A 14272-nucleotide genomic window follows, 5' to 3' on the forward strand; every position below is an offset into this window, starting at 1 on the left:
TCATTGAAACAAATCACATAGTGTCCCTCTTTGTGTAAAACATTGTGATATAATAACAGGCACTTATCGATTTCAGACCCCAAAGTCTACAACGTTTAGAACACAGGTCAAATACATCCTTCTTATCGTGCTACTCTGCATTTCGAGACGCGTAGTGTTCACAGCAAGAAGTGCCGGCCGCTACAACCAAACACTTTTTACTGAAAACCATTCAGAGTGGAGATATATTTTACCCTCACCTGCACAGTTTGTATCTTATTTGCTAACCGTTTTCATCAGCCCGGATTTAAAAACACATCAGAAAGGGGCCATACTTTAGTGCGTTTGTGTCATACACAAAAGTACATACATAATGCAGAAGGGACATTTTTCGCTTAAAACAATGTAGTATTGTGAACATTCCTCAGGTTAAAATACAGGGTTATACACTGGAATAATGCCATTGAAAAGTCCTTTCTTCTTCATCTTCTTACTTCAGCGTTCATCATTTATTAGCCCTACTAAGCCTGTATCTTTCCCAGCGAGGGTCTTCATTAACCAACAGGAGATAATGTATGTCATGCAGCTTCCCTCTGCATATTGGGTGTGTAGGAGTGAAGGGCAATTACGCAGCGCCTGTTTGTTTTCCCCAGCTCGATGATGGCCATCTTTTATTATTTCGTATTTCCCTTTTGTTTGAAGTTCGACCTCAGCTCAGTCTCATTTGTTCACTTGTAGGCGGAGACAGTCATGTCATAAACATCAGTGATGTCAAAGAGGGGAAGGTTCAGACTTAGAGAAGCCGTTGCCACCTACTGCAACAATTATAGTGGTGGGCTGTGATTTTTATGCATATGTCATCAATGCCCAAGGTATTCTTTCCAACCTATGACTACAACAAGCCACTGAGTAAGCACCATTCATGTTTGAACCTTAAAGGTGCCGTAGGTAGGATTGCGATCCAGATCCAGGACTTAGCCAAAAAAATTTGAACATTGACAACTTCACAGTCCCTCCCCCCTGTCCGCTAAAGCCCAAAATGGTCTCCTAAGCCCCTCCCCCCACAAGGGAGAATGAATGCGTGTGCATGAGCAGTGATTGACACGCAGTTAGACACCCCCCCTGGCCGTGATTGGTGCATCTGAACAAGGAGCTGTGGATTTTTGCAAATCGCACTACAGGCTGTAGGTGGTGCCAGATTTTTTTTTTTAAATTACCTGTTTCATGTAGTTCTACTCGAACATAGGGTCAGTTTCAGCAAATATGACAGAAACTTAGTTTTATAAGTCTCACCTACTGCACCTTTAAGTTGCTTGAAGGGTCAGTTTACAGAAATTACAAGAACATAGATAGTTTGGGTTTAATTTGTCCAGGATTTGAGATTTCTGTCTCCACTCTAATACAGTGGAGGTAAATTAAATTTCATGTGTGGTCCTCACAGCATTCGAAAAAGTCTCCTCTGTTGTAGTATCAACTACATCCGTAAAGACGCACAGCTATAAGACAGGAGTCGATGGTCCAAATACGTCTTCTGAATAAATGGTGTGAACCTACTGTGCTGTTACTGATGTAACAAGTCCGCTAACTGGCAGTTAGCAAGCTAGCTAACTCGGAGAGCTATTGTGATCATGATTGTGACTGACTACCGCAGCATTGTTCTGGCCCTGCGAATATGTCAGTAATGTTTTTGCACCGCCTACTTTGTGTGGTCTTGCAGATGAACGTTGCAGTGCCACTTTCTATTGTAACCAGGCCCAGGGGCGTTGGACTGGGGGGGGATTGAGTATACATGATCCTCATGTGAGGAGGGCCCACAAATAAATAAATATACTGTAGCTGTGGATATGGGGAGGAACCCACAGAGAATGCCTATGGGGTCCAGAACTTTGTGCTACACCCCTGACCAGGCTCTACTCTGGATAATTCACAGACCACACTTTGAAATGTTTTCATACAATCTATTTTTTTGTGTGGAAATAAGCAGTTCTAAGAAACATTTCTGTAAATTTTGGAGAAGAGTGTCAGCCAAATGCTTAAAAAGGTAAAAAATACAAAAACCAATTAAAAGCAATTTACTCCTGAGACAATTTTGCCTTTTGTTAAACAGGAGAAAAGTACAAGCTAATCTCACACTGGCAGGCTTATTGTCTATCCACCCATCTTTATTCTGCCTCTTTTTTGTTGTTGCTTTCATTCCTCTCTTTATGTCAGAAGCCGGGCCCTCTGTCGGTTCCTCTGGTGGCAGCGTTCTTTGGCTCTGGCAGGCAGCAGGTGGCTTGTGATGAAAAATTCAGTGCAGAGCCTGACTCGGGAGACGGGGACGAGGGTGGTGGCGGGTAGCAGGGGGAAGAGTAAGGGGGGAGGGGCCGGGGGAGATGAGATGAGAGGAAGGTGGGAGATGAGCGAGGAGCGGAGCAGAGCGGAGAGGAGGATGAAGGTGGGGGGCGTTGAGGTAGAAGAAAGAAAGGTAATGAACAGAGAGGTGTCGAGAAGGAGAGGAGCCAAAGCTCCAGACAGACAGGCAGGCGGGCCAGCAAATCAAGCCCAGAGCGGTGCAGGGGAGCCAGGCAGAGGATCAGAGCTGTCTACCCTCTCTGCCTGGGTCACCTCCATGGAGATAACACACGATATGAATCATTTATGAGGGGGGCTTTTTTATTAATAACACACACAGTGTGCCCTGCTTCTTTCATACACTTTGCCTTGTTTTTTTTCTTCTCCCCGGGGAGTACTCTAGTGAAAGAGCTTGATCGCTGAGGAGAAAACACTGAAAGTAGAGAAAACAGAATGCAGAGAAACGCCGGCAGTGCCAGTATGGGGTTGAATGTTAACTTTAGCGAAGTGAAGAAAGGGTGATTTGGGACCGATGGGACCAGTCATCCACGGGACACTTTGTGACGCCACGACACATGTACTTGATTGTGAAACATGCAACCTTGTTACATGCCCACACACAAACCCACACAGAAACTTACGCCTCTCCATGGGCTCTAAAGAAGGCCCACTGACTTGCCTGTCTGCCCATTTGATTGTCAGCACATGCCGGTGCCAGATCTCGATGAATCAGAGTCCTGGACGACTGTGAACAAGCATCGTGTTGGTGAGTGCAGAGAAGGCACTGAGCGTCTCATATCTGTAGGAGGGTGACTGACTGACTGACTGGTATAGGTCATCGGCACAGCGAGGGATTGAAAACAAAGACCCACATACTGAGTACACTTCACATCTGGTTACCTCTAGGATCATCGCTAAGCTATAAGTCCTCTAGGTTGTCCCTTTGTCAAGATTTATAGCGTCCACCTTTTTGTTTCTTCAAGGTAATCCCCCTTTCGAAGCACAAGTTCTCTGTTCAGCTCTTCATCCATCAGTCCAACAATACTCCTCAAGAATAAAAAAGTCTTCCTTTCTCTGACCCAATTCTATTAAGCCTTGCTAACTGCGAGGGCGAAGGTGGCACATCATGGCGGTACGGACCCTTGGGGGAGGCTGGGTCCTTCAGGTGCGCTCTAGGGTACGCCTCATAGCTGCTGTGACCGATGCTCTCCTGCATTAGCTTCCCTTTGGCTTCCTGCTCTCGCCGCCTCTGCTCCTGCCTCAGGAGCTCCTGGGCCTCCAGAAGGACTCTGGCGTTGACCCCGCCGCCGCCCGGGTAGCCGTTCCTGGAGCCCTGGTAGCTAGAGTACCTGGGGTTGTCCTTTGCTGTCTGGAAGCCTTCGCCGGGCGGGGATGCTTTATCCCACGGGTCCTGGGAGATGGAGCTGGGGTTCTTTCTGGGTTGCCTGGTGTGAAGAGAGGAAACAGAAAAGAAAAAGGTGAGATGTGGTTTGACTTTTGGTTTCATATGATTCCTTGAACATGAACCTAAATTACACATCAGTGATTTGTTTAACCCTAAAAACACTTTAATACAAAGGAAAAAGCCCACATTATGAGGTTTTTTTATATGAATGATTTGTGACATTGAGGAACTGGGATTTCTGATATAAAAGGCATGAATCAGATAATGCGGGTTAAAACAATCACACAAATGTGTCAACAAATGCTTTCTCAAACACAAACACTTTATTTCACCATGACAGACATCTCAAACCCCCTTAGCCACATATTTTGACCTGGTCTGGTGGGACATACAGTCTTGTAATTGTTCATTTCTTATACTGCACTGTCAATTTTATTCTTGTCTTTTATCTAGTGGTATTTTTTTTAAATCTTTTTTTAATGCTCTTTAATGTTTTATGTAAAGCACTTTGAATTGCCCTGTTGCTGAAATGTGCTATACAAATAAAGCTGCCTTGCCTTGCCTTGTATAAAGTACTTGAAAGCAATACATGAGTATAAGTACAAGTATCTTACCAGAAAATGACTTTGGTAGAAGTTAAAGTCACCTTTTAGAATATAACTTTAGTAAAAGCCTGAAAGGTCCAGTGTGTGGGAGTTTCTCCCATCTAGCGTTGAGATCATATATCAATCAAGTCTCTCGCACCACGTAGTTCAAAGTTCGTATTACAGATACGGTAGCCTTCACGCTTCAAAAAGACGGTCTCTTGGTCTTTTCAATCTCCTTTTTCTTTTTCTGGGAGAAGAAGAAGAAGACTCCTGTTCCTGAAATTTGGATTTTGAATACGTGTGGTCCTCCATGTTTCCTTCTTCAAAGTTGCCGGGGCCGGGAAGCTACGATACCCATTAGCAGCATTAGCAGCAGCTGTGAGTTTATCATGTGACAGCGAAAACGCAGAAGGCGGAGCAGTATGTCCTGTATGTCCCTTACCAGCTAACGTATTTAAAGATGGAGCATGAATATGGAGCGTCTACCCCAGTTCATGCAAACTCAAATGTAAAATGTCAAGCCAATAGGAATACTTGGAATTGATGGTGGAGGTAAATATTCATGAAAAAGGACAAGTTTGCTAACGGGCAACACAGATTTTGAGAATGAACAACTAAAAATGTTACACACTGGACCTTTAAAGTATCTAAAATGCACTGTACTAAAGTATCAAAAGTAACTTCCTGATATTAAATGTACTTAATTATTAGAAATAAAAGTAAAAAAATAACTTTGATTATGAACTTTTTTGTGGCTCCCAATTACAGGACCAAACACTGCATATTTTGAGAGCTGACATCAGCAAAGAGAAAAACAGAATTTAAATTTTTTATGTGAGGAAAAATCTTTCACTCCAATACACTGCTTCTTGCAAATACCGTCACAGGTGTTTAACTTTGTCTTCATCACCACCCCATTCACCAAACCTGCTTTTTTGCAGTCTAACAAATTTCTTCTCATTTTATTTTGTAACGAGTAACGAAGATTCAAAAGTATACATTTTATTTAGGAAATGTAGTTGAGAATCAGTAAAAGTTTCCAGAAATATAAATAACGAAGTAAAGTACAGATACGTGAAAAGTCTACTTAAGTATAGTAACGAAGTATTTGTACTTTGTTTCATTACAACACTGAGGACATATCCCCAGCAACAAAAATGTTTGTTCAAAAGAAACCCATTATCTCTTGGGAGAGGGACCAGTGTTTGTATTTCTGCTGAAAAATGATTATCCTGTCAGTTGCATGGTAGCCAAGACATCACATTCAATGAAAATGAGGCACCATTACAGCCTCACAAACTGCCTCTGGGCAAGTACCAGTGATATGTAACCATGTCAAAGTCTCCTTCCAGCCCATTAGGCCCATTTCGAGACCGACAGAAACAACAATTTGATCTGACAGACAGAAATAGCAGACCTTCCTTAGGTAAACGGAAAAAAAAATTAGGCAACCATCTTGTCCACAATGGATTTAATATTAGACGCCTGACACGTGTCTTAAAGCGCGGTTAGTTGTCATGCTGGGGCTGAAGGGTTGTCATGAGGGGCTGCCCTGCCCTTTACCAGCACGGCTGGGGGGAATCCAGATGTGTGACATCACCTCTCATTTCTGCATGGCTAGCCTCTTTGTGGCAGCCCTGCCTTTTGTGTGCGTATGTGTGAGAGCCCATACGATATGCATGAGTGTCCCAAGTCCTACAGCTCCACCCATTTATCTCGAGGGCAACGCAAAACGAGAGCAGAGAGAGAGAGAAGAAGAAGAAGACACACAAAAACATCAATGGGCTTTTGACTCGGAGCCATGCATAATTAGCAGGTTTATCAGCCAGCTGCGAAGAAATCGTATTATTCCTGTGTTTGGATTTGAGTATAAAGGGGAGGGAAAAAGTCCTTAATGAGAATAGAAAAGACCTTTGTTTTTATTCAACAGAGATTGAATGATATTGGGAATGGATGCGCTTCTCGATCGGCGAGATAGGAGAATATAGCCCAGGTTTATTCTTGCACACGGTTGAGTGATTCCAATCTTCAGAGACAGCCGTCCCCGGTATCTGATTTTATTTCATATGTTGACAAAGAGGCCAAAGCTGGTCTGCCTCCCTGCTGAGAAATGCAAACCAGATCACTCCCTCTGTCTGATGCCATGCCAAGGGAGGGGGGGGGGAAAGCATGTACATGTGTGGTAAATACAGAAAGATGTATTCAGCGTTCTGCATTCTGTGCATGAACACTGTGAAGCATGACGGATGATGGAACAGAAAGGGGGAAAGGTGACAGAGTGAGATTGAGAGAAAAATGGAGACTTTGTGAGAGGTTGTAGTGCAGGGCAAATAGACACGTGGTTGTAGCACACATGCATGCAATGTGAGACCAAATGCCACTGCAGCTGTTGTAGCCGGCCTGGTGATGAATATGAGGGCCCTTCATCTGCCGTCACTGTTTGAAATGGCAGCGGTTTATTTTCACTCACAGCTCCTTGTTTAGGAAAGGGTCTCACTCAGAAGGGAACTGACCTTTACCTAAAATGAAAGCTGTTTTAAGGACTGCTACAGCCATTAATCATGTCTCCATTCACAATCCACTCATGCTCTCGCCCTCCCATTAACAGCACAGGGCCATATGAATCCCATCAAGGTCGTGATCTCCTAAACGCCATATTTACTCGGTCTCAGCCTCTGATTTTGCACGATGGTATGCTCTAAGTCAAACAATAGTTAGTGTGCTCAAGATACCATAGTGTTTATCCAAACAGAACAGTTTCTTAATGGAATTAGTGAAAAAAAGTGAAGGGACGTGGCCACAGGATGTTGCCTCTGACCGCTGGAGCGAGACGGTAGTTCATTAATCTTTCAGCAAAGCTGCCTGCAATATTTATCAAGGAAGGGATTTATGTCAATAACAGTGGATCAGAGTACAATAGTGAAGTAATAGAAGATGATGTATTTCATGTTGTATATGTATGGTGAGTGTATGTTGATGGTGTGCTTGGATTGACCTTGCAATAACTTTGATTAACATTTCCTATTTGAGTTGGAACTGACTCGAGTGAAGGCGCGCTGCAAGCGTTAGTAGTAGTTATTACTTTGATAATAGCGCATGATGTTGTTAAACCCCCTATTACTTCAATTCATTAAAGATTTGTTCCGTTCTCGGATTCACCGTTCACCGTGGAGGCATGCAACAAAAGCAAAGTTTTCTGCAGGAATTCAAGGTAACACGGGTAGGGTTGATATACAAATGGTCAATGTAAGGGTGAGGTATTGCTTTAGGGCCAAATCTAAGCAATACCATGAACATTTTCCACTAGGTTCCTTTCTGTACCTGCTACCCATCACTACACACACACACACACACACACACACACACACACACACACACACACACTTCCTGGAACAACAGGCAGTCATATCATGCAGATCAAAGGGAATTACATTAAGGGAGAGGAAAGCAATCATGTCAGATCTGTGTGAAAGGGCAACATGATCTGTCCATTCTGAGGCTGAGTGTGTGTGTGTGTGTGTGTGTGTGTGTGTGTAGGTTTATGGTCTGAAACTGACCCGCTGTGACCTCGTTTTCTTACTCAATCTGCTATCATTATTGTAACAAGGCTATTACAGTGAATCTGACATAATCAGACAGGCGCGCACGAACACACGCACGCACGCACGCACGCACGCACGCACGCACACGCACACGCACGCACACACACACACACACACACACACACACACACACACACACACACACACACACACACACACACACACACACGCACACTCTCTCTCTCTGTCCGTCAGTCTTACCGTGGCAGGGAGCTGTACTGTCGCTGTGCCTGGGCGAAGGAGTCTCTCTCCTCCTGTCTCTGCCGCTGCATCTGAACCTCGACCGACACCGAGTGGCGACCCGGCTGGCTGTACGCGCCCTGACCGTTGCTGCTGGTGTTTGACTGAAAACAGCAAGATGGCAGCTCGGTTAACTCTGATCTCCCCCTTGTGATCATCATCTTCCATCTATCTATCTATCTATCTATCTATCCATCTATTATTTCACACACTCAGTTGAAATGTGCACTGGGTGGACAAATATAATGTAGAGTGTTTACAGGACTCTATATTATTTTACTGATCCGAGTGCAGGACTTTCATTTATTGCAAATGTGTCACAAGGAACAAGGGAATGTATTGTTCTTGGGTCAATTTAGGGATAAAATACATGTCACATTTAAATGGTTAATAATTATTTAGTGTACTTTTCAACTGATTTTGGCCTTTATAATACTGATATTAGTACAGCGTCTCAACGTAACAAAAGAAAGTCTTTTCTTAAAGGGTTGGAAGGATAATCCAAAGACCGCACTGTGAACCCTTTTCACTGGAACTACTTTCTACGTGTGAAATAGACCCAGAAACACAGACTAACAGTCAGGTCTGTGGATTATCCAGAGTAACGTGGACAATGATTCTGAAAAGTCACTGTCACTATTGAATACTTAGCTAAAAATATCGCTAAAGGGAAATGGAAAATATAGTTTCTTGGTCATTAGGTAAACTGACTAGAGATGTTCCAATACCGATACCAGTACCAGAAAAGCCTCCGACACTACCTAAAATCTTGGTATCGGCAAGTACTCAAGTTTATGCACCGATCTGATACCACGTAATTTAGCCCAGAAGAAAATCTCCTTTAAAGTAGTTTATGTTCTTTTTCAGTTATGACTGTCAAACTGGATAATAAAAGAAAGTTCTGTGGCGTTCATTGTTTGCGTTTGTACATGTTTACGTTTGTACATCACCCCCATACGTGGTTCATAGTACACAGGTTACAGCTGTTAAAACACAACAACATTTATCATATTTGTTTGGGCATGTTAGGCCTTTATTTGTATAGGACAGCTGAAGATATGAAGGGGGAGAGAGAGGGGGAGTGACATGCAGTAAAGGGCCACAGGGTGGAGTCAAACTCGCGGCCGCTGCGTCAAGGAGTTAACCTCTAAATATGGGCGTACGCTCTACCAGGTGAGCTACCTAGGCACCCAAAATATATGTATTTTTTACCCACTGGTTTCGGATCAGCACTCGGTATAGGCAAGGAAAAAATGGTATTGGACCATCTCTAAAACGGACCCCTTCAAACTGCAACCGTGGCTTATTGTGGCTGTGTCTGAAGCTATGGTACAAGGGGACCGCTGGAAGTTTTACACTCCCACAGTTCAAGAAAAATGGAGGACTTTTCCGTGGCCAGTTAAACATTCATGATGCCTGACTGACTATATATGACTGCCTTCGTTGCTAATGCAGGATAGATGTAGGAATGGGAGATGTTAGAGGAGCCGACACTCCAAACTGGTGAAATCTGTGGTTTTTATGGGAATTTAGCAGATCTGTCTATTTTATGTAATTGGTCTTCCACATTTCAAACATTCACTATGTACTATATGCTGCACTTCATAATTAACAGTAATAATTACAATCAAACCTTAACTTACATTCACAGAAACATACCATGAGTCATGTTCCATCAAACAAATCTTACGTAACATATATAAGTGATAAAACACATGATGTATAAAGATTAAACAGTAAATAAAACTATTTATGGCAAAAACGTATATCCACTCCAGTTATGGTGATTTTCATCCTGTATTTGTGCTTCAAATAAAGGAGTTTGTGTTTGAAAAATCTACAAATATGTACATTCTTCTATCTAAAAAAAATTCTACTTCAGAAAAACTGATGTTTACAGACTAAATATTTTGACAGGTGTAATCCTGCTCCGATATCAGAATAAGGAGGAATTCATTAAGCAAATAATATATTGTATGAATAAAAAAGGAATTATCTCTGCTTGAACAAATGAAAATCTTAAACTACCATACAATTTAGTGAGGACTGAACACTGGGCAGACAAAAAACACAGCAAAAATGCCCAAAACATACTCTGAATTAATTGATAAAGAAGACAGATCTGATTTAAAGATAAACAAAGGAACACACGATCAAATTCAAAGCATGAAAATCACCACAGCTGGAGTCAGAGTTTCCATGCAGTAGCCCAGTAAAACTAGCAGCAGACTCTGACATGGGATACCTCACTAAATCTCCCACTGCCCTCCCGTCCCCCTCCCTCCACCTCCCAAGTCCAAACCACAGATACTTACCAGCAGTTAGTGAGGCAGACCCACCCTGAGCTCGTCTCTTCCCAGGTCAAAATGAAGGTGAGACACAGACACACAGAGTGGGGAGGGGGGAGTGAGGGAGGGGCCATGCTGGAGACTCATAGCAGGGGGAGTGATGAGACGAGGTGGATGTTAGTGGGAGTTAATGAAGGAGACAACACTCGGCCTGTTGACATTGGGACAGTCCTCCCCACACGGCCATAGAAAAACTCTGCTCTGTGCATGTGTGCATTTAGAAACACAGTCCTGATGTGTGATATCTGATCATTTATAATTCAGTATAATTATTTAACAAATGTATACACCTGTATACACCCAAACTCCCAGCACCAGCTCATTAAAATATACTAATGCATCTTATTCACACACACACACACACACACACACACACACACACACACAAACGACCTGTCATTGACATAATGCATTCCCTAGCCTCTTACCCTAACCTTAACCATCACAACTAAATGCCTAAACTTCACCCTTACCCTCACTCTAACCATAACCTAATTCTAACCCTAATCCTAAAACCAAGTCTTAACCCTCAAACAGCCCTTTAACCTTGTGGGGTCCAGCATTTTGGGCCCCACAAGGCTGTGCAGACCCCACAAGACCCCACAAGTGTATTCCCCGGTTTTTGGACCCCACGAATATAGTAAAACAAGCACACACACACACACACACACACACACACACACACACACACACACACACACACTATATATAAGTGTGTGTGTGTGGTGTGTGTGTTTAGTAACCTTGAAACAAACTAGTTTGTACAAAGTATTTCTACTTGTTCCCAATAGCCACACTTGAAGGTGGGCCATCATGGCGTCGCCCTGATTGCATCTCATTCTCCCTGGTCTCTCTCCAAGAGCTCTATGTCCAAGGTCATTGTAGTCTCACATAATTCATGGTTCAAATGGGGATGATGATACACTTGAATACACTATTTCCTTAAAGGCACTCATGGTGTTGCACTCCGTTTGACACATGGAAAGAGGCAGACGTTACTGCGAGCTTGGGAGAGTTTTATATCCTGCCTACTGTCTAACCTCTGTAAAAATGGCCAATTGCTGAGGAAAGCAGAAAGTTACAAACAATGTTGGATGCCACCCTCCAATTCAGAAGTTGGGAAGGTGTGGGACGAGGGGCCTCTCTGACACCGTTCGACAATTTGATAAGCACTTAGTTTGAAGCATATTCACCCCTTACACCCCATAACCCTAAAGTCATCCACTGTAACTACTGTACATGCCTAACCCAAGCCCTTACCCTACAGCTTAAGCTAAAGCTAACCGTAACCCAAACAGCCCTTTAAAAAAGTGTGGATCGAACAAAACGTCTTCACTGTCAAGGTCTAAAATTGGTCCTCACAAAGATAGACAGACACACACACACCCACCCACACACACCCACCCACACACACACACACACACACACACACACACACACACACACACACACACACACACACACACACTAATATCTCTCTCAAGGTCCAGCCCACACTTGTACCACAACACCTTCCGCTCCTCCGATGTTCATTAGCGGTGTGGGTGCAATAATTGTGTGTGGATCTAATTACTTTTATGGCTGTGCAACATACTGAGAGCCTGTGGGAGCACTGTGGACATCAGTTTGGGGGAAGGCCATAAAACGATTAAGAGTGCTAAAGAGACACTCCCCTTTAAACCAAATGAAGCCGAGGCAATCATCTCTGGGATTGATTGGCACTGCCTCGCTGCTCGGCTGACAATAAGGGCAGGCTGGCAGAAAGGGAGGGGGGGGAGCTCCCACACATACCGTATTCCATGTCTGAATTGAAAATTGCCCGTGGGTAAATTACACTCCCTAATATTTTTCATGAGAAAAAAAAAAATTCCCTTTAGCGGTTTAAGAGTGTTGAATATTCCTAGGAATTTTGGTTCATCTACCAGAATACTGTGACTGTGGAGGAGGGGGAGGGGAGAAATACCCTAAAGAAATCCAGACAATAGCAGCATTAAAATGTTACAGTAAAATACAAGAGGCAATATTATGCCCTCTCTAAACCTCCAGCATCAAGTGAATGAACTCCTCTATTCCCATATTGGTATAAATGAGTGCAATAAAGCTGGTGTGGTGCTGCCGGGAGAGCGGGCATCAGTCATCTTGATGGAATTAGACTGTGCTACCCACAATCCTTTCCTGCTCCCAAAACTATGGTGAAAAAAAGCAGAAGAGGGCTCCCATAGCAAAAAGAGATATACGGATGAAAGTCATGTGGCTTAATAGGGACGGCTAAGAAAACCAATTGTGTTGAAAATGGATAATTGGGCCAATCAAGCACAGAGGGTGGAGATTGTAGGACGGATTCAACTATACTTCACTGGAGCTGTGAAATAAAGAGGTGAGCTTGAGGTTGAGTGTCCGAGCCCAGCTGGAAGGTGCACGACAACATCATTAGTGCTTCCATATGGTTGTTCAGAGATATCTGCCCTGGTATGACATGACATTAAAGGTCGTGACACACCAACCAGACGGCTGACCCTCGGCAGAAAAGGCAGTTGGACTGATCAGTCTCCCCGAGTTGGTTCAAAAAAGTGCCTCGGTCTGGTTTCTCCGGAAATTCAAAGCCAGACTGTCATGGCGGCTTGTTCAGATTACGATCTCATATTGTACTAAAATAGTTCACCGAAACATGTTTCTGAAAACATTTTAAGAGAGAAATAGGCCGAAGGCTGAATCTGTCTTCATTTCAGATCAACAAAGGTCAGTTTAAAAGATTTTCATCAGATTTTGAGAGACTCTAGTCACGCTCATCCCACTCCTCGTTTCCAGGTTAGCACTCTACCAATCAGATGGGTCATTTGAGTCCGACTGCCGGCCGTGCCCGCCTTCCGATTCAACATGTCAAATCGGCCAAAATGAAGGCCGACGGCCCCTCGGACCGATGACGGCACGGAACACACCGAACAGACTCGAGTCACTGACCTCGCCAGACTGTCCAACGGACGATTATCGGCTTGGTGTGTCTCGGGCTTAACAGCGTCTTGCATTCCATTGCCACTGTATGACTGAACTCTGAATGGGTTAAGGTTGCAACTCATAATTGTTTAAGTAGAAGTAATGAGATTCCATTTAAAACAGGGAAAAGCAGCAAATATTCTGGAACCAGGATGGTTTTGGCAAAAAAAAGAAGACTTAAATGATAATTAAAATAATTGTCCATTACTTCATTGTTGATCGGACTAAACACTTATTTGACTAACTCTTTCAGCACCTCCATGAATGTTATCCCCTGTGAAATTACTTAGGATCTATTGATCTATTGGACATTTGCTCGTATAATATGACCATTTATTCTGCCATATATCAGCAGCATATGAATAGAAACAATATTTCATAAGCAGAGCTGTCCTGGCTTAGACTGGAAGTGGGGCAGTTGTAGGTGAATTATGAAAAAGGACACTGGCTCCTTGAGGTTTGCAGCACATCACTGAAATGAAGCAACACAATGTAATATATGCATGAGGGAGGTAATTGAATTTCAAAGACACATTCTCCTGTTTTCCATATGGCCCACCAGTATGGTCAGGGCATGGGTCTAATAACATGCAATTACCATAGCAAGCCTGAGTGTGAGCAACACTGTGACAAGTAAAAGGGCTTTATAAAGACCATTCCAGGGTTCCTCACACTGAAACCATGGTGGAACCACAGAGGGCTTCTGGTAGATCCTCCAGTTAAAGCAGCAGAAAACGTGGTTTGAAATACAAAGCATTAATCTATAGCATTACATATTTGGGA

General features: G+C 43.3%; 1 protein-coding gene and 1 long non-coding RNA gene across 14 annotated transcripts in view; one reads left to right on the forward strand and one right to left on the reverse strand.

Annotated features, from left to right (window-relative positions):
- Positions 1-763: 763 nt before the first annotated feature.
- Positions 764-1422, forward strand: LOC116044928. The gene is made up of 2 exons (XR_004103778.2): positions 764-923; positions 1289-1422. It is a non-coding gene; the product is annotated as an uncharacterized LOC116044928 (long non-coding RNA).
- The window catches only part of pard3ab (par-3 family cell polarity regulator alpha, b), a 354566-nt gene continuing 341583 nt past the window's right edge, over positions 1290-14272 (reverse strand). For 11 of the 13 annotated variants that reach the window (XM_036005563.1, XM_036005564.1, XM_031292481.2 and 8 more), the window contains 2 exons: positions 8109-8251; positions 1290-3758 (listed from right to left, as the gene is read on the reverse strand). In XM_036005563.1, the coding sequence (XP_035861456.1) occupies positions 3362-3758; positions 8109-8251 (540 nt within the window). In that variant the 3' untranslated portion in view covers positions 1290-3361. Of the gene's footprint in view, positions 3759-8108; positions 8252-14272 lie in introns of those variants that run through there. The other 2 variants (XM_031292473.2, XR_004898393.1) reach the window with 2 other exon arrangements.

The sequence above is a fragment of the Sander lucioperca genome, chromosome 9, assembly GCF_008315115.2.
Source record: "Sander lucioperca isolate FBNREF2018 chromosome 9, SLUC_FBN_1.2, whole genome shotgun sequence".
NCBI lineage: Eukaryota > Metazoa > Chordata > Actinopteri > Perciformes > Percidae > Sander > Sander lucioperca.